The sequence below is a fragment of the Mobula hypostoma genome, chromosome 7, assembly GCF_963921235.1.
Source record: "Mobula hypostoma chromosome 7, sMobHyp1.1, whole genome shotgun sequence".
Taxonomy (NCBI): domain Eukaryota; kingdom Metazoa; phylum Chordata; class Chondrichthyes; order Myliobatiformes; family Myliobatidae; genus Mobula; species Mobula hypostoma.
The window spans coordinates 28,934,215-28,957,335 of NC_086103.1; the positions used below are offsets into that span (position 1 = coordinate 28,934,215).

At 39.3% G+C, this 23,121-nt stretch overlaps 1 protein-coding gene across 8 annotated transcripts in view; it reads left to right on the plus strand.

Moving 5' to 3' along the window:
- Window positions 1-23,121, plus strand: part of LOC134349198 (teneurin-2-like) — a 3,136,038-nt gene that overhangs the window by 2,988,947 nt on the left and 123,970 nt on the right. For 6 of the 8 annotated variants that reach the window (XM_063053171.1, XM_063053173.1, XM_063053172.1 and 3 more), the window contains 2 exons: window positions 66-98; window positions 3,903-4,097. The exons of 1 other annotated variant lie outside the window; for it this stretch is intronic. In XM_063053171.1, the coding sequence (XP_062909241.1) occupies window positions 66-98; window positions 3,903-4,097 (228 nt within the window). The remainder of the gene's footprint in view (window positions 1-65; window positions 99-3,902; window positions 4,098-23,121) is intronic. One more of the 8 variants, XM_063053178.1, reaches the window with a different exon arrangement.

Genomic DNA, 23,121 nt, shown 5'->3' on the forward strand with positions numbered 1-23,121 from the left:
TCATGCTGAGTTTGCTGTTTTATTTTTGTTGTGCATTCTTGTTTGTTTATGGCTTTCTACTCAAGGACGGCGACATTTTTCTAAATTTAAGCACAAGGGTAGGTTTTCTTTTTGTATTATTTGCCTCTGTATTATTTATGTCAGACATTTCCCAAGCGACTTAAACCTACTTTGGCAAAACTGCATTCCCCTCACTGACAGCCCACTCCACCCAATACAGGCAAGGAGTACATGGGTAATGTTATATTCCCATTGGTACAATGTAAAATACATCAGTCAGGGAGATTCTGTTTATGGAGTCAAAACATCACATTGACCCTCTCCCTGTCTACATGAGCCCATGAGCAGTACATACATTGCAAAATAATAGGGCAATGCAGGATAAATATGAGAATCACCTTGATGGTACAGTTGAAAGATTTGTGAGGTATTGACAAGTTTTAAGGCTGATAATGTATATTTCCCAAGTGGATCAAAACACTGTCATCATCCCAAGTTGAAATATACAAAGATTAAGTGAATTCCCAATGGTAATCGTTAATCACCCATGTAGAGTGAGTGGGCAAATCTAAAACCATGAGACACCAGTAAGACCCCAGTTATAGGAGGGAGGAGTAAATTGGCATATGGGACTCCAAAATGCAGAGCATTTGCCAGATATATTTCATTCCCTACCTGTACTGGTCCTGTATTTGTACCTGCCTCTTAATAATTGCCTAGGGCAGAGTGCTCAGTGTAAAGAGGTGAGTACATTGCCCACTCTACCACTCAGCTATGCACAGAACACTGGAAGATGTAATAAACCAAAAGTATTTGCTTGGCAACGTTTTTGTTTAGTGAACGAGGTGGCATGTATGAAGTCTTACTGCAGTTTAAGCTCAGTTACAGGTGTATAAAATTATTATCCTCATCAATCACAGACAACCTCAAAAAAGTCAAACAACTTCACTGAAATCTTAATTAAACAGCTGTGAATTTAAATTTGTTGATCTCTCCAGGGTCACCTGTCATGTTTTTAAACATACATCAGCATCCTTCAGTTCAGTTTTTAAGAGAATACGGTTTCCTTTTAACTAAATCAATTATAATTCGCAGCGGATTAATTACATGTTGTTGAATTTGCTGCTTACTTCAGCACAGCACTCCCGAAGGGTCATGAGGACATGATGGCACACACCTGGTAACAACCCTTCCTTCTGTTAGGGACGCCTCATTGATTTGTGCCTTTCTCTCAAGCCGTGTCGTAGCAGTATTTTGTGTTGCTTCTGATGCAAGGTCAGAAAGGCGCCATTTTGACACTATTCCTGTGCATAATCTACTTGTGAAGGCAAACAATGTCTCTCCCACTCTCACAGAAGAGCAGTAAAACAGAAGATCAACAGGCACAAACATGACCAGTTAAAATCAACATGTTAAGTGACAAATTTAATGCATAAAAATTGTACTTAAAAAAATTCGGCTGGAAATTGTAGTAATAAAATCTATTTGACAATCAAAGTCAACTCGTTGTTTTTAATAAGACGTATTCCTAAATTGCAACTTGGTGCTACATGTGGTGCTATCATTTCCAAGGGAAAGTCATTTTGAACATGTCAGTTTATCATAAAATATAAATATGGGGTGACACAGAGCCACGAAATGTTCAGTCACAATGCAAAAAGTGAGTAAAATGTTCATGTCTCCAGCACATTTGAAATATACCATTTAAGCAGAAAGAATTGATGCTTTTTCAGAGTAAGTGAATACTAAATCCATAATGAAGCATCATGTTGTAATTATATCTTAGTGCACCTTTGAATTCTAAATGGCGTCACTCTGAGACTGATCTTTTCCCCTCAGGTTTGACTGGAATTAGCATTGAATCACTTGGAATTCTGACAGCTGTCAGGAAAAAAAGTGACTTTCATTCTCCTCAACTTTCCATCTGGACCATATCTTAACCTTGGTCTCAGCGGTGAACTGGTTTGGTTTTGATTTGATTTTAACCACCTATCACCCACATGAACGGAGGCCACCTGCAACACTGAAGTGGTTTTAAACCATAGGCATTAGCAAAACAACTCACCTAATTCCATCACCAACAAGAGAAAATCTGCAGATGCTGGAAATCCAAGCAACACATATAAAATGCTGGAGGAACTCAGCAGGCTAGGCAGCATCTATGGTTAAGAGTGCAGTCAATGTTTCAGGCTGAGTCCCTTCAGCAGGACTGGAGAAAAAAAAATGAGAAGTCAGAGTTAGAAGGTTAGAAGGCCTACCTTCTAACTCTAACTTCTCCAGTCCTGCTGAAGGGTCTCGGCCTGAAACGTTGACTGTACTCTTTTCTATAATTACATCATCACCAAGTTTGACAGAGTGAAATATGTCCTTTACATCAATAATTCATCTTTCCTCCTCATATCTCCATTGAAACTGCAGTAGAATTATAATTTAGATCTGCACCCCAAAAAGTAATGTTAGCATTCATTTCAAGAGGTCTAGAGTACAAGAGCGGACATGTGATCCTGAGGCTATATAAGGCACTGGTGAGGCCTCACCTTGACTGTTGTGAACAGTTCTGGGCTCCTCATTTAAGAAAAGATGTGCTGGCGTTGGAGAAGGCTCAGAGGACGTTCACAAGGATATTTCCGGGAATGAAAGAGTTATCATATGAGGAACGTTTAATAGCTCTGGATCTGTACTCGCCGGAATTTAGAAGGATGAGGGGGGATCTCATTGAAACTCTTGAATGTTGAAAGGCCTAGACAGAGTAGATGTGGAAAGGATGTTTCCCATGGTGGAGGAGTTTAGGACAAGAGGGCACAGCCTCAGGACAGAGAGGTGTCCATTTAAAACAGAGATGCGGAGAAATTTCTTTAGGCAGAGGGTTGTGAGTTTGTGAAATTTATTACCACAGGCAGCTGTGGAGGCCAGGTTGCTGGGTGTATTTAAGGTGGAGCTTGATAGGTTCTTGATTGGACATGACATCAAAGGTTACGGGGAGAAGGCCGGGGAGTGGGGCTGAGGAGGGAAAAAAAAGGATCTGCCGTAATATTAATGGCAGAGCAGACTCAATGGGCCAAATGGCCTAATTCTACTGCTATGTCTTATGGCCTTCTAACTAGAAGATATTAGTTGTTCCGTGCAATCTTGATGAGTCAGAAGGGAATATTGGGTCTTGCTTGTCACAAGTTGCCCTTGAATAATCCTGCTTCCACTATCACCCTTCCCTGTCCCGTTCACTTACCTTGATGAGGGGGGGTCCAGAATCTACTTGCCCACCTTATCCACACTACCCACCCCCCCACCACTCTTGACTTTCATCATCATCTACCTACCATCACCAATATCAGAGTTTCAAGTAGGAGTCATGTTGGGGGACTCATTTGGTTTCTGGGAATTAAAATCTTTTCAGTCTGATGCTCAGACAGGTTGGCAAAGTGTCAGCTACTTTCACCATAATTCCTCTAATAGCTAAAATCAACCTTATATTCTCTCACATTTTCACCACTCTTTCCTAAATTACCATAAATCACAATGATCCCAGTTACCCAATTAATACTATTTATACAATTGTTATTATAACATTGCAGAAGATTGAAATGTATAAGACTCTGCGCATTGCAAAGTACAAGCAAGGAAGTATCTTAAGACTGAACAGCACACTGAACACATTTGAAAATTCACTGAATTTGTTTGCCATTTGTCAAAATTAAATCCATGAAAATGACTCCATCACAGTAGAGACACTAGGTCCTCTCTACATCCTGTTAATTTTAATTACATATGTTTAGAATATAAACTCAGTGTAATTATTGCTTAATGATGCATTTTGCCACAGAAGTATATGGACACCACAGATAAAAGCATTAATTTTTCTTTGTCTGTCTGCTTCTTTTTCCCCTCGATCTGTGCTTCTCCAGTTGCTTGTCCAGTGCTGTGCAGTGGGAACGGACAATACGCGAAGGGGAACTGTGTCTGCTACAGTGGCTGGAAGGGAGCTGAGTGTGATGTACCTGTTGGGCAATGCTTTGACCCTGAATGTGGTGGCCATGGGACCTGTGCAGCTGGAACTTGTATCTGCTCTTCAGGCTTTAAGGGCGAGAACTGTGAGGAAGGTAAAGCCGTCGATAATTGCAATTATGAAGGTTCTTCCAGGATACTGAACTTGCATAGGCACAGTTATGTCACCAGTGCAGTTGCAAAAATGTTAGTCTACTTGGGATTTCAGGGGATGGTTGAAATAGGTAATGCCATAAGCTGGGGTAGCAGTCACAATAGACCTCAACTTCAAAATTCTCAGACTTGCTTCCAAATCCTTTTTCTGTTTTGATTTGAAAATCAAAAAAAACCTGCTGATGCAAATCTGAAATAAAAACAGGAAAATGCTGCTCAGCAGCATCTATGGATAGAGATTCTTTGTTCCTCTTTCCACAGAAGTTGCTTGATCTGCTCAGTGTTTCCAGCAGTATCTGTTTTTATTGCTTAGAGCATTGATACTTCCAGCTTTTGAGGCTCAAAGGCCTGGATTCCCTTACCAAACCTATCTATTCCCATATCAGTTAATTAATTTTACACACCAATTCATCTCCTAAATATTCTTACTGTTGTCAGTGATTAGTAAGCTATAGGGACCAAAACATCAGTCCAGTCAGAACTTTACAACCCCTCCTTGCACATCTGGTAAGAGGAGGGCATAACCATGGGCTTAACCAATACCATAATCTCACCATCTTCAAGAAAGAAGGGATAGCAGGAAATAAATTGGGAACTTCCTGTTGTCTGCCACCACATGGAAAGTTATCGCAAGAGACCTCTCCAACCATCTCCTGTTAGTGGCTGGAGAGCAGCTCGCTGAATCACTGTGTGCACTCAATCCGCCTCAAGGCTCAATGCACATCACGTTGACAGCACAGAAACTCCAAAAATAAATTGAACAGAACATTGACTCGGTCAGTCAAAACGAATTGAGCAGCATCCTCCTCACATTTGAAAACCCTCAAAAATTTGTCTCCATTCAACTTTGGCTACATAGTGACATGCAAGCTGTGATTTTACGTAATGGGCCTATAATAGTACCAATATCAAAGAAGATTCTGTCAATGCTCCAAACGTTTCAGCAGTGTTTCCCACCACAATCCTGCAGCTCACCCCAACAACTTCCAGCTCACCCTTTAACCATCTCTGGATAAGAGTGATTTGAAGACCAGTACTTCAAAGCTGGTATAAAACGCATGCTCTATAAGGTAACACTGACTTCCGAGACACAGGTTTCCTCCAGCAGGCATCTGAAAGCCCCTCTCAGAGAAAGCTATCCTCAACCTAAGAGAGCCTTAGACTTCCCAAAGGCAACACTCATGTGCATGTCAGGCCTTGTGTTTGATCCTTAACTAGCCTCATCACAACAGAAAAAAATAATTTCCATTTAAGATTTTGCTACTTAGTCTTTTTCTGTCTCCATAGGTATCACAATAAAGCAAAAATTGAAGAGAGCTTGCACTTTATTGGTCTGTAGCTAAAGTCAAAACTAGCTACTAACTTTAATGAAATGACGCACATGTATGTTCATGAGTGAGGTCCAGACAGGGCATAGTGTCTCTTGAGATTCTTTGGGAATGAGCTCTTTGCCTCATTCCCTCTTTCTCAAAGGTCCCAGCCCTACTCTTTGTCGCGGGGGCCATGACCATTAAAACCTTTGCAGTAATGGAGTGTTATCAACCGATTTAGGCACTATTTAGTACATCAGCAACTGAATGCAGGAGAAAGCGTTCAAATTTGTTTGCAGTACACTCTGTATGGAGAAAGTCTGAGTAGGAGTCAGTTGGGTGTTTGTCAATCTCCTAATGTCAGTAGGGAATTTTAAAAAATACTGTAATGAATAAAGCCGTAAGCGATGGCATTGAAATAGTGGACAAAAGGCCTCCTTTTATGTGATATGAAATAAGGTGTCACGCATTTAAGATGGAGATGAGGAGGAATTACTTCTTAGTATTGTAACTAATTAGAATTCATCAACTGGAGAGTGGGAGAAATTAGGTCATCAAGGCCATGATGGACAGAAGTGCTTAGTGGAGGGGTATTTAGTGTGGATTGGAACAGACCGGCTAGTGCTTGATCCTGCCCACTGTATTTCTTATCCCCATGACTGGACTTGACTATAATAACTGGGTACTGCAGCCATCCCCAGAGATGAAGTGTACCGAAGCTCTCCTGACCTTCCAACAACATGCTGCTTTAAAAGGTCTTTGAAATGCAGAGATTTAAAAACTGTTGAAATAGATTAATAGATATATTCATCTTAGGTGAAATGCATTTGTGTGAATCACACCCAAAAGTACAGGGCCAGTTTCCCAGTGGATGCTATTTTATTTGAAAACATCACATCTTGAAGTTATTCTGGGGAAAATTGACTTACTCTTGTATAATTGTCTCAAAAACTGTGTTAATCAATCCGACTTCTAGGCCTCAGCATTCATTTATCACACAGAATCAGAATCAGGTTTATTATCACTGATAAATGTCATGAGATTTGTTGTTTTACAGTAGTAGTACAGTGCAATACATAAAAATACTATGTTACAAAAAGAAATATGTAATAAATAAGTAATATAAGATAGTGAGGTATTCATGGGTTGATGGACCGTTTAGAAATCTGATGGTGGAGGGGAAGGAGTTGTTCCTAAAACATTATGTGTGGATCTTAAGGTTCTTGTAGTGTGCCTCCTCCCTGATGGTAACAACACATTCTGATGCACCACAGCTGAAACGCCAGTGCTACTACTGGTTTCCCTCTGACCTTCCCCCACCCTCCTAGTTTATAACACTGATTGTAGCACATGGCTATGTATCACACCAAATCTGTCAGATATCCTATTGATGAAGTCACAGTGAGGAATATTACCCTGTCACACTGTGATCTATCAGCTATTCTCTAAGGACAGGATCTTTTTTTTGCATGACATAAAGTTGCAAAATGTTTTGGGATTTTTGCTTTTGTCATGTCAATCAATGCACCTTACAATATTTGCTGTTGCTATAATAGATCGGCAAATATGTTTCTCGACCACCTTATTCACTGCTTGATACCAATACATATTGAGGCTAGTTTCTTTGAATAAAAAAATCATTAATTAACACTTATCCTTGCTAGTGTTACATCAAAATAATGAGAACCTCAAAATTTAATTTCACTAAAAGGTCAGGATTCATATCAAGCACAAGAAGTCAGTTGGTGGATTGTTTAAAGCCTAACTAGTAATAAAGGTGACAAATAAAGTTACAAGTAAAACTCTTAGCAACTCCACAATGAAATTAGCAGAAGTTTCCCCACTATAATTAAGAGTATGAAGCAATATCAAATAGATAAATGAGAATTTGATATGGCATATTTCCAGCTGTAATAATGAAAGAAAGTCTGGTCCCTTTGTCACTTGAAGCCTGTAGTTGTGTGCCTCTGAATTCCTTTAAAGTTGTTCATTTAGAGCTTAAGCAGGTCTTCAGAATCAGAATCAGGATTAATATCACTGACATATGTTGTGAAATGTGTTGTTCTATGTCAGCAGTACAATGCAATATATTAAAAATATTATAAATTATGATAAGAAATATATATAAGAAATACTGTCTATTCAAAGAATCAAAGTATGTTTATTATCAAAGTATTATGCAGTATACAATCCTGAGATACATCTCCCCATAGATAGCCATGAAACAAAGAAAATTATGGAACCCATTCAAAGAAAAATATCAAACCCCCAACATGCAGAACAAAAGAATAATTCATGCAAATGACGAAAAAACCAGCAAAGAACACAAAATATAGAATAGCAAACCAGAGTCCAGCAAAACAGTCCAGAAATGTTCAACTTCAGCTCAGTTTAGTTCAATCTAGCCTTGCGTTGTTTGTTGACTGTCCACCCCAGTCAAAATCGCACGAAATAGCAACAAAAAAAGGTTGCAACCAGAAACCAGAAACACATCATAACATGAACTGGAGTCCAATCCAAAAACTGCATTGATTAAACCTTGCCAATGACCCAAGACTCTGGCACCATCCTCCAGCAGTATCGAGTGAAAGAGAGAGGGAGGGAACAGTCAACTCAGGCACCTTCATCTGGGAACAGCAAGCGAAAATAAGGAGGGAGAACAGTCATACACAGGCCCCATCCTCCAGAAGCAGAGAGCGAAAATGAGACACTGTTCACTCACGGGCAGACAATACTGAACACCCGCTCGCCTTCCACTCTCATCCTTACAACCTTCCTGGACACTTTAATCAGCAGAATCGGCGAGTTGCTGTCACATGTTTGGCTGATTAGATATCTGCATTAACGAGCAGGTGTACAATACCTAATAAAATGACCATTGAATGTAATTATTTTGTTTGTCAGGATCATCAGAGCATTATTGTCCCATATCAGTACTGGCAAAATAATATAATTAACAACATTATATACTCATTAATTCTATATGTATATATTTATATTTTAGTGCAGCATAAAATTTCCCCTTCAATAGCAATAATTATTTAGTATTCATCAACTGGAGAAGAACTGCTTGGGTTATTTTTTTTATATCGAGACCCTTTGCTATTGCACTGCTGTAGTGCACAATCCAGTCTGTGTGTTATCTTAGAAATAATGCAACTATTTTGTTCTTCATGCAAATCAAATTTAACATTATTGTGACTCACTCAGTACCTTTATTTACATTGCACTTGAAATCTTAGCATGATATTATACCCCGCTCTGTCACTCATCAAAACTGATCTGAAGAAAGCAACTCAAATGTGAAGTGCATCATTTCAGGTTAATTTAACTTTACCAGGAGCAGTAGGTGTCTTTATTATGTTTTGATTGCTAGAAATTACAAATGAAAATGATAGTTAACACCTGCCAAGGTAAAAGCAATGAGAGGAGAAGCCCTCCATTTTAATCAATAATTGATCTAAACCCTGTAGCTCAAATTACAATTGTCTTTCCTGATGGCATACTTTAAAATACCTGAAAGAGAATATCTTTGAATTTTTAACATGGGGTATATTTCCAGGTTTTAGATGAGTTTAAACTGAAACACCATCCAAGGAAATGATTATATTGAGTCATCTCATTTTTAAACACACAGTGGATATACATAAATAATATATAGTGTGTGTATGTATGTATGTATGTGTATATATATATATTTCGGCCAGACTGGGATGCACGGTGGAAACTTGCATCAAAGAGCACAGGAGATGTATCCATTTGGGTTATCCAGAGAAATCGACCGTAGCAGAACACTGCATTTGCAATAGCTATAGGATTGACTTTGATGGAACAAAACTACTGTGCCAAACCAATGGCTTTTGGGACCACCTGGTAAAGGAAGCCATTGAAATTAAACTAGAGGAAAAGAATTTTAACAAAGACAAAGGTCATGCTCTGAGGAAGAATTGGAATTTGATTGTAAACAAGGTGGGAGAGCAGAAACCTTGATGAGGACTAACTAATCAGGAGGGATGAACTATGGGGGTACAAATACCACTGGACCAGACTTACCCAGTCATCAGCCCTGAAGAAGGTGGCAGAGTTTGTCATCAAAACTTTGGTTATAATCAATACCCTTACAATTATTGATTGTGTAGAGGAGGAAAGTTTAAAAGTAGTGAGGGGACAGTCAGCACATTTTGTGTGCCGCAGTTCCTGAGGAGACATTGGATTGCATAGAGGGAGATTGAGTTTAAAAGAAGAAAGCAGGAACAGCCAGCATATTTTGTATATTTCAGTTGCTGAGGAGACGTTCGATTACACATAATTAGGCACTTTGCAGGATCCAATAAAAAGAAGTTAAATTTAAATGGGCATTGTGTGAGTGGGCCAGTGTCAGAGTTGGGAATTGAGGCTTGGCATTTTAAGGCTTCAGCAAGAAGAGGTATAGGCCATAGGTAGGTTTTTTTTAATTTATTTTTACTTATTGTGTATTTAGAGCAGTGGACACACCAGGCAGGATAATGGAATGCTCTTCCTAAGGGATGTGGGAAGACACGGATACCTCCAGTGTCTCTGATGACTACCTCTGCAAGAAGTGCATCAAGCTGCTGCTTCTAATAGACCATGCTAAGGAGTTGGAACTGGAAATGGATAAATTCCAGATCATTCGGGAGGCTGAAGTTTCATAAACAGGAACTAAAGGGAATCAGTTTCACCAAAGGCGCAGGGCACAGGTAACTCGGTCACCGTCAGGAGGGAGAAAGGGGTTAGGCAGCCATTGTGGAGAGTACCCCTGTTGCCATTCTCCTCAACAACAGATGTATACTGCTTTGGATACTGTTGGGGGCGGTGACATAACAGAGTGGTCAGGTTTCTGGCACCAACTCTGGCTCTGAGGTTCAAAAGGAAAGGAAGGAGAAGAGGCGAGCTCTCAGGATAGAGAATTCATTGTTTAGGGGAACCATCTGTAGATGAGAGTGACATTCCCAAATGATATGTTGCCTCCCGGGTGCCAGGGTCTAGGACATCTCAGATTGAGTCCAGAGCATATCTTAAGTGGGAGTGTGTCCACATCAATACCAACATGGGTAGAAGGGGTTACGAGGTCCTGCAAAGTGAGATCAGGGAGTTAGATGCTAAGTTAAAGAACAGGATCCCCAGGGCTGTGATGTCAGTATTGCTACCCATGCCACATGCTAGTGAGGCCAGAAATAGAACTGAGGAACAAGAAACATATGACCACATAAATATGATTATATTATAGACCTCTTAAAAGTCTGCAAGAATTAGAGGAGCAAATTTGTACAGAGATTGCAGACTTGCAAAGAGCACAAATTTATGAGATTAGATTAGGTTAGATTCAACTTTATTGTCATTGTGCCAAGTACAGATACAAAGCCAAAGAAATGCAGTTAGCATCTAACCAGAAATGCAAAGAATAGTGTTATTTACAAGATAACTGCGAATAAAAAGTAAGTGCTACAGCACACAAATATCAAAGTACTGAGACAGTACAATATGGGTGCAATACTGTTTAGCGCTGTGATGTGAGGTTCAGCAGGGTCACAGTCTCAGGGAAGAAGCTCTTCCTGTGCCTGCTGGTGCAGGAGCAGAGGCTCCTGTAGTGCCTACCGGATGGGAGGAGAGTAAAAAGTCCATGGTTAGGGTGAGATGCATCCTTGATAATGCTTTTCACCCTGCCTAGGCAGCGTTTATGGTAGATGTTCTCAATGGTGGGCAATTGGGTGCCGATAATCCGCTGGGCAGTTTTCACCACACACTGGAGTGCTTTGCGGTCCGATATAGGACAATTGCCATACCACGCTGAGATGCAGTTGGTGAGTATGCTTTCAATGGTACAGCGGTAAAAGTCCGTCGGTATCCTGGGACAGAGGAGAGCTTTCTTGATGCTCTGCAGGAAATAAAGAGTATGTGATATTAAATTTTCACATATTTACTGGGACTCCCATATTATAAGAGGGCTGGATGGTACTTCAAATGTGTCCAGGAAAGTTTTCATAATCAGTCCAAACGAGAGAGTGTGATACTAGATCTCCTATTAGGGAGTGAGACAGGGCAGGTGACAGAAGTTTGTGTAGGGGAACTCTTTGCTTCTAGTGATAATAATGCTATTTAGATTTGAAAAGTTAATTATGGAAAAGGATAGGTCTGGTCTTCAGGTAGAGATTCTAAATTGGAGCAAAGCCATTTTCGATGCTAACAGGAAGGATCTAGTAAATGTGAATTGGGACAGTCTGTTTTCTGGCAAAGATGTGCTTGTTAAGTGGGAGGTCTTCAAAAGTGAAAATTTGAGAGTACAGATTCTGTATGCTCCTGTCAGAATAAAAGGCAAGGAATAGAGATTTATGGAATCTTGGTTTTCGAGAGATATTGAGGTGCTAGTTAAGGAAAAAAACAAAATGCATAGCAGGTATAGGCAGGTAGAAACAAGTGAAGTACTTGAGGAGTATAAGAAATGCAAGAGACCACTCAAGAAAGAAATCAGGAAGGCTGAAAAGCACGTGTGGTTGCTCTAGCATACAAGGAGAAGGAGAATGCTAAGAGCTTCTGCAGATGTACTAAGAGCAAGGGACAAAATTGGTCATCTGGAAGATCAGAGTGGTCATCTATGCCTGGAACCAAAAGAGATGTGGGAGATCTTAAACAGATTTTTTGCATCTGTATTTACTCGGGAGATGGACATAGAGTTTATGGGAATGAGGCAAAGCAGCAGCACAGCCATGGACCCTATACAGATTTCAGAGGAGGAAGTGTTTGCTGTCTTGAGGAAAATTAGCATGGATAAATACCTAGGGCTTGACAAGGTGTTCCCTCAGACCCTGTGGGAGGCTGGTGTCGAAATTGCAAGGGCCCTGGCAGAGATATTTAAAACATCCTCGACCATAGGTGAGGTGCTGGACCATTGGAGGACAGCTAATGTTGTTCCATTGTTTAAGGAAGGCTCTAGGAATAAGCCAGGAAATTATGGGTCAGTGAGACTAACATCAATAACGGCAAAGTTACTGGAAAATATTCTAAGTATTCTATATACTGTAAGCATGTGGATAGACAGGGACTGATTAAAGATAGTCAACATGGCTTTGTGTGTGGCAGATCGTGTAGAACCAATCTTATGGAATTTTTTGAGGAATTTATCAGGAAAGTTGATGAAGCGAATGTTGCCTATGTGGATTTTACCAAGGCTTTTGACAAGGTCCCACATGGGAGGTTGGTCTAGAAGGTTCAGTTGCTTGGCATTCTAGATGAGGTAGTCAATTGGATTAGGCATTGGCTTCATGGAAGAAGCCAAAGAGTGGTGGGAGAAGTCAAAGAGTGGTAAGAGATGGTGGTCTCTCTGGCTGAAAGCCTGTGACTAATGGTATGCTGCATGGATCAGTGCTGGATCCGTTGTTGCTTATTTCCTATATCAATGACCTGGGTGATAATGTGTTTAAACTAGATTAGCAAATTTGTGAATGACACCAAGATTGGGTATAGGGTACAATGAGGAAGACTATCAAAGCTTGCAGTAGGATCTGGACCAGCTGGGAAAATGGCAGATTGAATTTAATGCAGACAAATGTGAGATGTCGCACTTTGGCAGGACCAATCAATCCAGGTCTAATACAGTGAGTGGTAGGGCACTGAGGAGAGTGGTAGAACAGTGGGATCTGGGAATACATGTCCATAATTCATTGAAAGTAGTGTCACAGGTAGAGAGAGTCATAAAGAAAGCTTTTGGCACATTTGCCTTCATAAATCAGGTATTGAGTACTAGGAGTTGGAATGTTATGTTGAAATTGTATAAGACATTGTTGAGGCCTAATTTGGAGTACCTGTGTACAGTTTTGGTCACCTACCTACAGGAAAGGTGTAAATAAGGTTGAATGAGTGCAGAGAACATTTATAATGATGTAGCCAGGACTTGAGGCCCTGAGTTATAGGAAAAAGTTCAATAGGTTAGGATTTTAATTCCCTAGAACGTAGTAAGTGATGGGAGAGTTATACAAATTTGTTGAGGAGTATAGATAGGCTAAATACAAGCAAGCTTTTTCCACTGAGTTTGGGTGAGACTATAACTGGAGGACATGGTTGAGGTGAAATGTTTTCGAGGGACATCAGGGAGAAGTTTTTCACTAAGAGGGTGGTGAGAGTGTGGTACGAGCTGCCATCATAAATGGTGGATGCAGTTTGATTTCAACATTTAAGGGAAATTTGGATAGGTGCATGAATGGGAGGGGTACGGAGGGCTATGGGCCAAAATGTAGGTTGATGGGACTAGGCAGGTTAATGGTTTGGCATGGAACAGATGGGCCAAAGGGCCTGTTTCTGGGCTGTCGCGTCCTATGACTCCATTCTATAACTAGACTGATTTTGTCACTTAGCACAACAAATATGGTCACAAATATAAGTGATCAATCAATAGTTGTGATATTTATGCACTGAGAGACTAGATAGCACTAATTTTGGATGTTTGGGATCTCTGGTCCCAGTAGCTTTTAAAACATCTGTGTGAATTATTTTGTCCCAGCAAAGATATCTGAAAAACATCACATGCAGATAACTAGTAGCAAAGCAATTTAAATGGTAGGAAGTATTGTGGATTATTAGGAATGACAAGGAAAATGTCAGAAAGACGGGTGGCAGAAAGAAGAACTCGAATGCATTCATCAGCCTTCAGTTTCTGCAACGGATGACTTATTCCTCTGCAACTCATTGGCATGTTCTTTTAATACGTAAGGATTGTACCTGTGTTTAGAAATCGTTTGTAATTTGTAAGTCTTATAAACCAGAAATCTTTTCTCAGTGTTAAATGCATGTTCAGAACTACTTGGCTAAATTTAAATGTGTATCACTTAAAATAAAATAACTGTGTTTAAAGTACTTCCTTAACTGGAAGCAGCCCCTTCTTGGAGGGATGGGGTCTCACAACTTAAATCGTGGGTATTGGTAGCTAGACCTTGTTGCAGGGACTAGACAGGGATATAAGCTGGTCCTTGAAGAGTAGTTCGATACAGTATAACCTCCCCAGTAAAGTACATTATACAACCATGAGATTCATCTCTGAACAAGCAGCCACAAAACAAAGAAACCAAAAAGCAAACCCATATATATGAAAAAAAAACTGTCTAACACCCAATGTGCAGAAAATAAAGAACTACATCATGTCCATAAGAACATAAAATAATAAAATAACCCATAAAAAGAAGACCGCTGAACATCCAATATGCAATGAAAAAAAAATCATGCAAACAGTAACTGCAAGCAAATAGTGGCTCTGAACTAAAGTCCACAAGAGAGTTCAGCGCAGAGCTGTGTAAATGTCTTGGAGCAGTGATCTTAATTAGCCCGTACCTTGCCTTGGGCCTTGACATCCTGACCTTTCAATCTCGTCTGGCACCTCAATCTCCATCAGAACTACAGTTTCTGCCACTTGTATCTATAGGTAACTATATTGGATAGGGCTTAAAATATCCTTCTGATTTTAGAGTTTTGCAGTGAACCCAATAATGACAGGAGATGAGAAAGACATGTAAATAGAACAACTTTGATAAGTTATACTTGCAGCAGTGAACGATTTTTTTTAAAAACTGGTAAAATATTCTGCCACTGCTGTTCTTGAAGCAGAATCTACGTAGAAGCTTTTCTCGGTTTCAGTCGTATTACTTAACACCACACAAAATACTCCCAACTGCCCTCCAAACATGAAGGTGTTGTAAAAGCCTGCTCCATGTGTATAAAGAACTGCTTTCCAAATATTTGAATGCAATAATTTTCCAAGAGAATTACAAATCTTTTTTGCCATCTGGGTGCTGCATGAATTTGCTGGTACTTTCCAGCATTACACTCTCCATGACATTGATTAATACAAAAGTAACTGATTCAGCTAAACCAGAATTGAAAAGTATAGTATAAAACTAGTATAAAGCCAAAAGCAGTGCCTAGTCTCTGGAGGATTCTGCACAAACCTTTTTTAAAATAAGAGATGAGGTAGTTCGACAGGCTAAATGATAAGAGTGGACTGCTACAACAATATCAGAAATTATATTAAGGAATGGAAATAATTTTATTGATTTGTATTTCTAAATAAAGAATAGACTTGGGTGATTTGTATGCAGCTACAAGCTTTGGATTTACAAAGGAATAGAATTGGAGGTAGTTAATTACCTTAAAGAAACTTTCTAGGTCACAAGCATACCTTGAGCATAGTGTTTATTATATTTAAAACACACAATGACATTGGATTTGATAATAGCATTTTGCAACTGCATATTGCAAAAACCAAGTTGGAGTGTTAATGAGCCAAATATTCCCTCAACACAGTGAAAATATCTTACATTTTTTTTTCCAGAAATAACAAGTTCTGCCAGCCACTCATTTGAGTTACCAACTTAAGCACGCATACTATGATTCAATGATAAGACCTTGTTTGGGGTTAGGTTTTGTAAGGTTAATCACATTCATCATTGTTTTGCTATATCTCTCCTTTTTCACCACTTATCAAGTCCTTTATCCCACTACAATTCTCTGCACATTTCTGTACATATTGATTATCCATGTAATCTCAGATATACTGAAATAGTTGGTGCAGATGGAGGAATGGTTTATTGACCTATAAGTTCTCGGGCATTGTCCAGCTGTCAGGAACATGTCAACAAGAGCAGAAGCTTGGGAGTGTTAGGAAGGAAAGAATTCTTAGAAGAAATAAGTTTGCATTTATGCTGTTCCATTCAGCCAAGTTGTGCATTCATTAGGTTTATTTATTCTAAACTTTGCCTCAGGAGAAACATTCTGCAGATTAGAGTCAAGTTCATTGGCCCACCAGGCTCACGCCATCCATTATATACCTAGCTATGCTCATCTCATTTACCAGCACATAGTCCACAGCCATGCATGCTTTGTGATTCACATGCTTGTCTAGGTACTTTTTAAGTGTGTAAGTATCAGAATTGAGTTTATTAACATTGATGTATGTTGTGAAGTGTGTTGTTTTAGGGCACTAGTATAGTGCAAGACATAAAATTACTGTTAGGTTACAAAAATAAATAAGAGAGCAAAAGCAGAATTACAAGGTAGTGCTCATGGGTTCATAGGCTGTTTAGAAATAGGATGGCAGAAGAGTAGAAGCTATTCTTAAAACGTTGAGTGTGACTTCTGTACTTCTTCCCCAGTGGAATTAACATAAAAATGATATGTCCCGAATAGTGAAAGTTTCTAATGATGGATGCCTCCTTCTTCAAGATATCCTCATTGGCAGGGAGGGTTTTGCCTGTAATGTAACTGAGTTTACCATGCTCTGGAGCCTTTTCTGATCTTATGCACTGGAGGAAAAGTAACACATTATATTCCATTTGGGTACCCTCCAATCTGATGGCATGAATATTGATTTCTTCTCCTGGTGCAAATAATTCACCACCCCTCCCCTGTTACCCACTCTGATCTTTTACTTCTTCTCACCTGCCTATTACTCCCCTCTGGGTCCCCTCCTCTTTCCCACTCGCCTATGATCCACTCTCCTCTCCTAATGCATTCTTTCTTTTCCAGCCCTGACCTTTCCCGTATACTAGGCTTCACCTATCATCTTCCAGCTGGCTTCTTTCCCCTTCCCCACCTTTTCCTTCTGGCATCTTCCCTCTTCAATCTCAGTCCTGAAGGAGGGTCTCAGCCCAAAATGTCGACTGTTTATTCTTTTCTATTGATTGTTGCTGCAACACCACTCAACCAGCTGATCTGTCTCACTCCTGTACACCCCCTTGTCACCATCTGAGATTCTGCCAACAACGGTGATGTTATCGGCGAATTTAGAGATGATTTTGATCTGTGCCTGCCCACACAGTCAAGTGTAGAGAGAATGGAGAAGTGGCCTAAACACACATCCTTCAGGTGTGCTTGTGTTGATTATCAGTGCGGAGGAGATGTTATTACTGATCCACATTTACTCTGATCATCCAATAATGAAGTCAGGGATCCAGTTGCGGAGGCTGGCACAGAGTCACAGCTTTGAAGCTCTTTGATTGTTATGGCGTTGAACACCAAGTTGTAAGTTGTTAAGTAGCAGCCTGACATATGTTTTGTTGCTGCCCAGGTGCACCAAATCCGAATGAAGAGCTAGTTAGATTGTGTCCACTGTAGACCTGTTGTGGCAGTATGCAAATTGTAGATGTCCAGGTTCTTGCTTGGGCAGGAGTTAGTTCTAGCCATGGCCAAGCTGTCAAAGCATTTCTGCACTGCAGATATGAGTGTTACTGGGCAATAGTCATCAAGGCAGCTCACCCTGTTCTTCTTTGGCAGCTATTCAGGCATTACATGCCAGATTCCAAACACACTCTGAATGAAAAAATCTTCCTCAGATTCATCTGAAACTTGTGCCCTTTATTTTTAAGTTGCTCCTCTATGGGGAATTAATTTCCTATTGCCTACTCCTGTAATTTTGAATACCTCGATACCCCATATCAGCCTCCTCCACTTCTAGTGATAGGGAAGAAACCTAAAGGAGTTGTGAGCTCAGTCATCAAGTTTAGCATGACAGAGGTGGGCTGAAAGAGCCCGTTACTGTGCCATACAATCCAATGCTTCATTGAAAACATAGAAAAGGTGCTGATGTTCTTTTTTTCAAGAACAACAAAGTTATATACGTGGCAATGAAAACTGAAGTGGCAAATTAATAACCCCTGAGTTTAATTCATAGACCTTAAAAAAAGGGGTCCATTTGGATGTCTGTATGGACCCTGGAGCCAGGCCAAAGGGAGCAACGTTTTTCACTCTTCTAAAAACTTCAACATACCACAGAGATTTGGGAGTAAAGTAGGAGCTTTATGGCTATTTTGGAATGATGTGACAGAGATGTGAATCACCAACAATGAATCTTGTGATGGAAATAACTAATCTCTTCGTTCAGTCACTTGAATGTTAAATGGCTTCCATGTCATGATATCAGTCTCCTTTCTTACTTCATCTTTGTTTCAGGATGTAGCACTACCCAAGATTTTCTCCTTTCAAATTTCCGTTTAGGCCTTTCACCCTCCCTTCTGCTTTCACCGTCACTCACCTCACTTTCGGTCCATATCCACTCCTGTGTCATTAATCATTTGGCTCAACTGTTGCTCCTAATCCATTAGATCAGATAGGGTCTATGAAGCAAGACCTGTACAATTCCCCTAAAGTTGTCACTTACTTCCCTGCCACCTGTCCCTTTCCTTGGGGATTTCCATCAGAATGACGTTCTTGTCGTATATAAAAATAATCAGTTTAGAATGAAAAAAGATACTTATCCACTTCTCTGAATCTTTTTTTATTTTATCTCCTTCCTAATTAATATTAGACATTCAAACCTTTGTCTCCAGGATGTGAGAAATTACTGTTGACCTTTACTGAACTTTGCTAAAACAAATTACTAATTGGCATCAAAATTTAACTGGATGGTTTTTTATTAGAAAGGTGAAGTAATTTAATTAAGTAGGATGCATTTATCTCCAAATTTAACGTGATTTCATTCTCTCTTTACTTCCTCCATCTTCCCCTAATTCCAGAATGCAATATAAGGCCAATTATTTATTTTATTTTATATATTTATTTGGAAATACAGCACGGAACAGGCCTTTCTGGCCCAATCAGCCACGCTGCCCAGCAACCCACCTATTTAACACTAGCCTAATCATAGGACAATATACAATGACCAATTAACCTACAAACCAGTTTGCCTTTGGACTGCTGGAGGAAACCAATGCATCCGAAGGAAGCCCATGTGGTCACAGGGAGAACAAACAAACCCTTATAGACAGTGCCAGAATTGAACTCTGAGCTCCAACGCCCCCGCCCCCCCACCAAGCATTAATAGCATTACACTAACTGCTAAGCTACTATAGTACCCAGCTTACTTCTCCTCTCCAGCCAAATCTACTTTCTAAAATCTACACCAATCCAACAAACACAGCAGTCACAGCCCTAGTGTGAAAATACATTCCAAAGTACTTGGTGACTCACTTGAAAAGTGAAATATAAGTTTTACTTTAGTGAAGCTTTTGAAAATTATCCCATATTTTATTTTCCATGGGATCTTTTTTCTTATTATCAGTGGCCAACAATCAACTTCCGGGGTACTATAATTAGCCTAAAATTCATCTCGGCCAGCCAAATGCATAATATGGGTGCAGGAGCTGACAGGACACTATGTGTAGATCACTTCACTCACCACCACACTGAACATAACCTATGGACTGATCTTCAAGCATTCTGCTAATGTTCTCAGTATTATTTATTTACTTATTATTGTTATTCTTTTTTTGTATTTGCAGTTTGTCTTCTTTTGCACTTTGGTTACTTGTTAGTTATTGCATGTGGTTTTTCATTGATTCTATTGACTTTCTTCGTTCTATTGTGAATGCCCGCAAAAAAAAAGAATCTCAGGGTAGTATATGGTGAAATATATGTACTTTGATAATAAATTTAATTTGGTCTTTGAAGTGTTCTGCTTGCTAAAATTCCTTCCAACATCTGCCAGCCACAAATCCGGAGGATTATGGAATACTCTCCAGTTACCTGCAGGTACAATAACACTTGAGTGTCAACAGCACAAGGACAAGGCTTGTTGGGACCCCATCTTTCACCCTCGAAGTTCACTCCCAGCACAGCTGATTCACTGTAACTGCAGTGTGTACCACAAAATAGACAGCAAGGTTTTTGATTTGATAGCACGTCCTTAACCCATGGCCCTGCCACCTAAGACATTGGACTGCTGTACATTTACTAAATAGGTCGAAGGGCTTATTTCTATACTGTATCTCTATCTCTCTTAAAGCACAACAATATTTGGACAGCAGTTCCACCATCTGTTCATTCCCCAGCCCATACACCATCCTGACTTGTAAGTATTTATTTTTGCTAGAGTAGAATGGAAATTCCTGCCTAACAGTGTTGTCGGAATACCTTCATGTGCTAACTGCTAGGGATCAAGGCCTTTCCAATGTCATCCACTTTCCAAGTATGAACGTAAAGAGAGATCATCACTTCCTAACTCCGCTGGAAAATGTCGCTCAATTTCAAATGGATGTTGATAGAATATCATTAGAAGGGCAAATGCGGATGAAAGATCTAAAAAAAATTCTCAGGCAATAATTTCCCTCTAATCAAGATATAACAAGTTGTAATTAGCTTCTAATTGACCTCATGATTTGCTAATTATGACAAACAGGCTGGTATATGTACCATTTAATAGTCTTAAAGTTGACATGCGTGATTACCATTACTTCAAAGGAAGAATAATATTTTCTTGGCTTGATGTTGTAATGCTTGTGTTTTGTTTTATAAATATGCATGGCATTTGTCTTTCAGTGAATAATGGCAGGGCAGGTGAGACAGTGGGAACATGAAGACTGGTTACACAGTCCATGATATGACTCAACCCCATTCCGTCATTCATTAACATCCTGGAAGAGCTGTGAATTAACCTTATTTGCCTGCCTTTGCATTTGGTCGGCTAGCACAAAGTAATTGAAGTTGCAAAAATTATGTTATTCAAAGTAGCTGGCATTAATATTACAGCAGAAGAAGCGATTCATGGCTTTCTTCATAGTACTTTTCCTTCTTTTAATACAGAACATAAGTGATATTTTGTATTCAGCAGTGAGAGCTGTTTTACCCACCATACTGATGCATATGGAAATTCAGTTAGTACTACTATTTTCTTCTCCTTCAGAAAGTAATATAAAAAATGTGCACAGTGATATTTTAATCAGAATCAGGTTTAATCTCACTGTCGTGAAATTTTTTAACTTTGCAGCAGCAGTACAATGCAAATGTGATAAATGTGGGAAAATCAGACTTACAGTGAGAATATATATGTACATTAAATAGTTAAGTTAAAATACGTAGTGCAGAAACAGAAATAAAAATAAGTAGTAAGGTCGTGTTCATGAGTTCAATGTCCATTTAGAAATCAGATGGCAGAGGGGAAGAAGCTGTTTCTAAATTGCTGAGTGTGTGCCTTCAGGCTCCCGTACCTCCTTCCTGATGATAGCAATGAGAAGAAGACATGTCTTGGGTGGTGGGGGTCCTTAATGATGGATGTCATCTTCCTGAGACACTGCTCTTTGAAGATGTCTTGGGTACTCTGGAGGCTAGTACCCATGATGGAGCTGACTGATTTTACAACTTTACGCAACTTACTTCGATTCTGTGCTGTTGTGTTCTCCCTCATGCCAGAGGATGATGCAACCAGTCAGAATGCTCTCCACAGTACATAACTGTTGAAGATGAGATGAGATTAGTAATAACTATTTGCTGACAGGATATTTGGAATAATCACTGAAAACAAACATTGCTGCAGCCAAGCACCCTTCCTGGTGCTTTATTTTGACATACGTGAATTATTTTGCCTCGGATCTGAATGTTATCTTCAAGAGGCTTTAACCTGTCTTATTACTTACCTCTGTGGTTGCTTTCTGCAACATATTGAAGGCACCAAGAATTGTTGGTGTGGTTGGCTAAGTGTTGCCATCTCGAAGAACAAATTTAAATAGGATACCATCCAATCATAGCATCAAACAACATAAAGACCCCTGCCCCCTTCCTTTCCAGTCCCGATGAAGGATCTTGGCCTGAAACGTCAACTTTATTCCTCTCCATAGATGCTGCCTGACTGTTCTGTGTGTGTTAGATAAAGACCATTTGGTTCATCATGTTAATGCCAACCATTCAGCACCAATCCCATTTACCAGCACTTGTCCATTGCCTTCTACACCTTGGAGATGGCAGTTCAAATTATACTTGATCCAATCCATTGCTTGCACTTTGTCCCCCTGAAATTTGTGGGATTTGTTATATAGAGGGCTCCACTATATGTCCCTTTTCTGAAGTAATGCAGGCTGGGAGTGGTGAATAGGCCTTAGGTAGAGTCAAAATCAACTTTACTTATGATAAATATCTGTGATATTCAGATATATCCAAAATCTGATCAAAAACACATCATAATTATTTTAAAAACTGACTAAGTACATCTTAGTTTTAAAATTCAATAACCTGATGTAAACTAATTAGAAAGAAATATATAAAGTGATTAAAATGAAAAATAAAGAAAATCTTAACCTTACAGGATTTTTAATGAAGATTGCCAAACAGAGAAATTACTTGATGCAAAATTATCATCAGTATCAGTTTTTGGGATTTGTTTCTGAAAGCAATGATCTGGTTACAAAATTAAAGTTTGTGTTCATTTTTAATCAATTAATGTTCAATTGAATCCTCAAAATTGAGGATAGTTTTGATCAGTTAAACTTATATGAAAGGTGTGGTGTGATGTTTGTCCGGTTTTCACGTGTAAATTTTAGAAAACCACATATTTGTAAATTATTGTCAAATTTGTGTTCTTCAAAAGCCCCAGTGTTAAGATCAGTTCTTTTCCCCAAGCCATTATCTACTCTTTACCACTCTCACATAATTTTACAGAATCTATCATGCATGCTTTTTATCATTATCAGATTTAATTTCTTCCACCAACTTCTTCACTGAGCTTCAGTATCATAAATGGCGACTCATCTAAAAATACACCAATCATTGTTCACCTTTCTTATCCAGATTATTGTCTCACTATTGCTCAAAATATCAGATTTAATATCTCATCATTTAAAAATCCTTCAATAACCTCATTTTTAATTTCCTTTGATCTTATGATCTT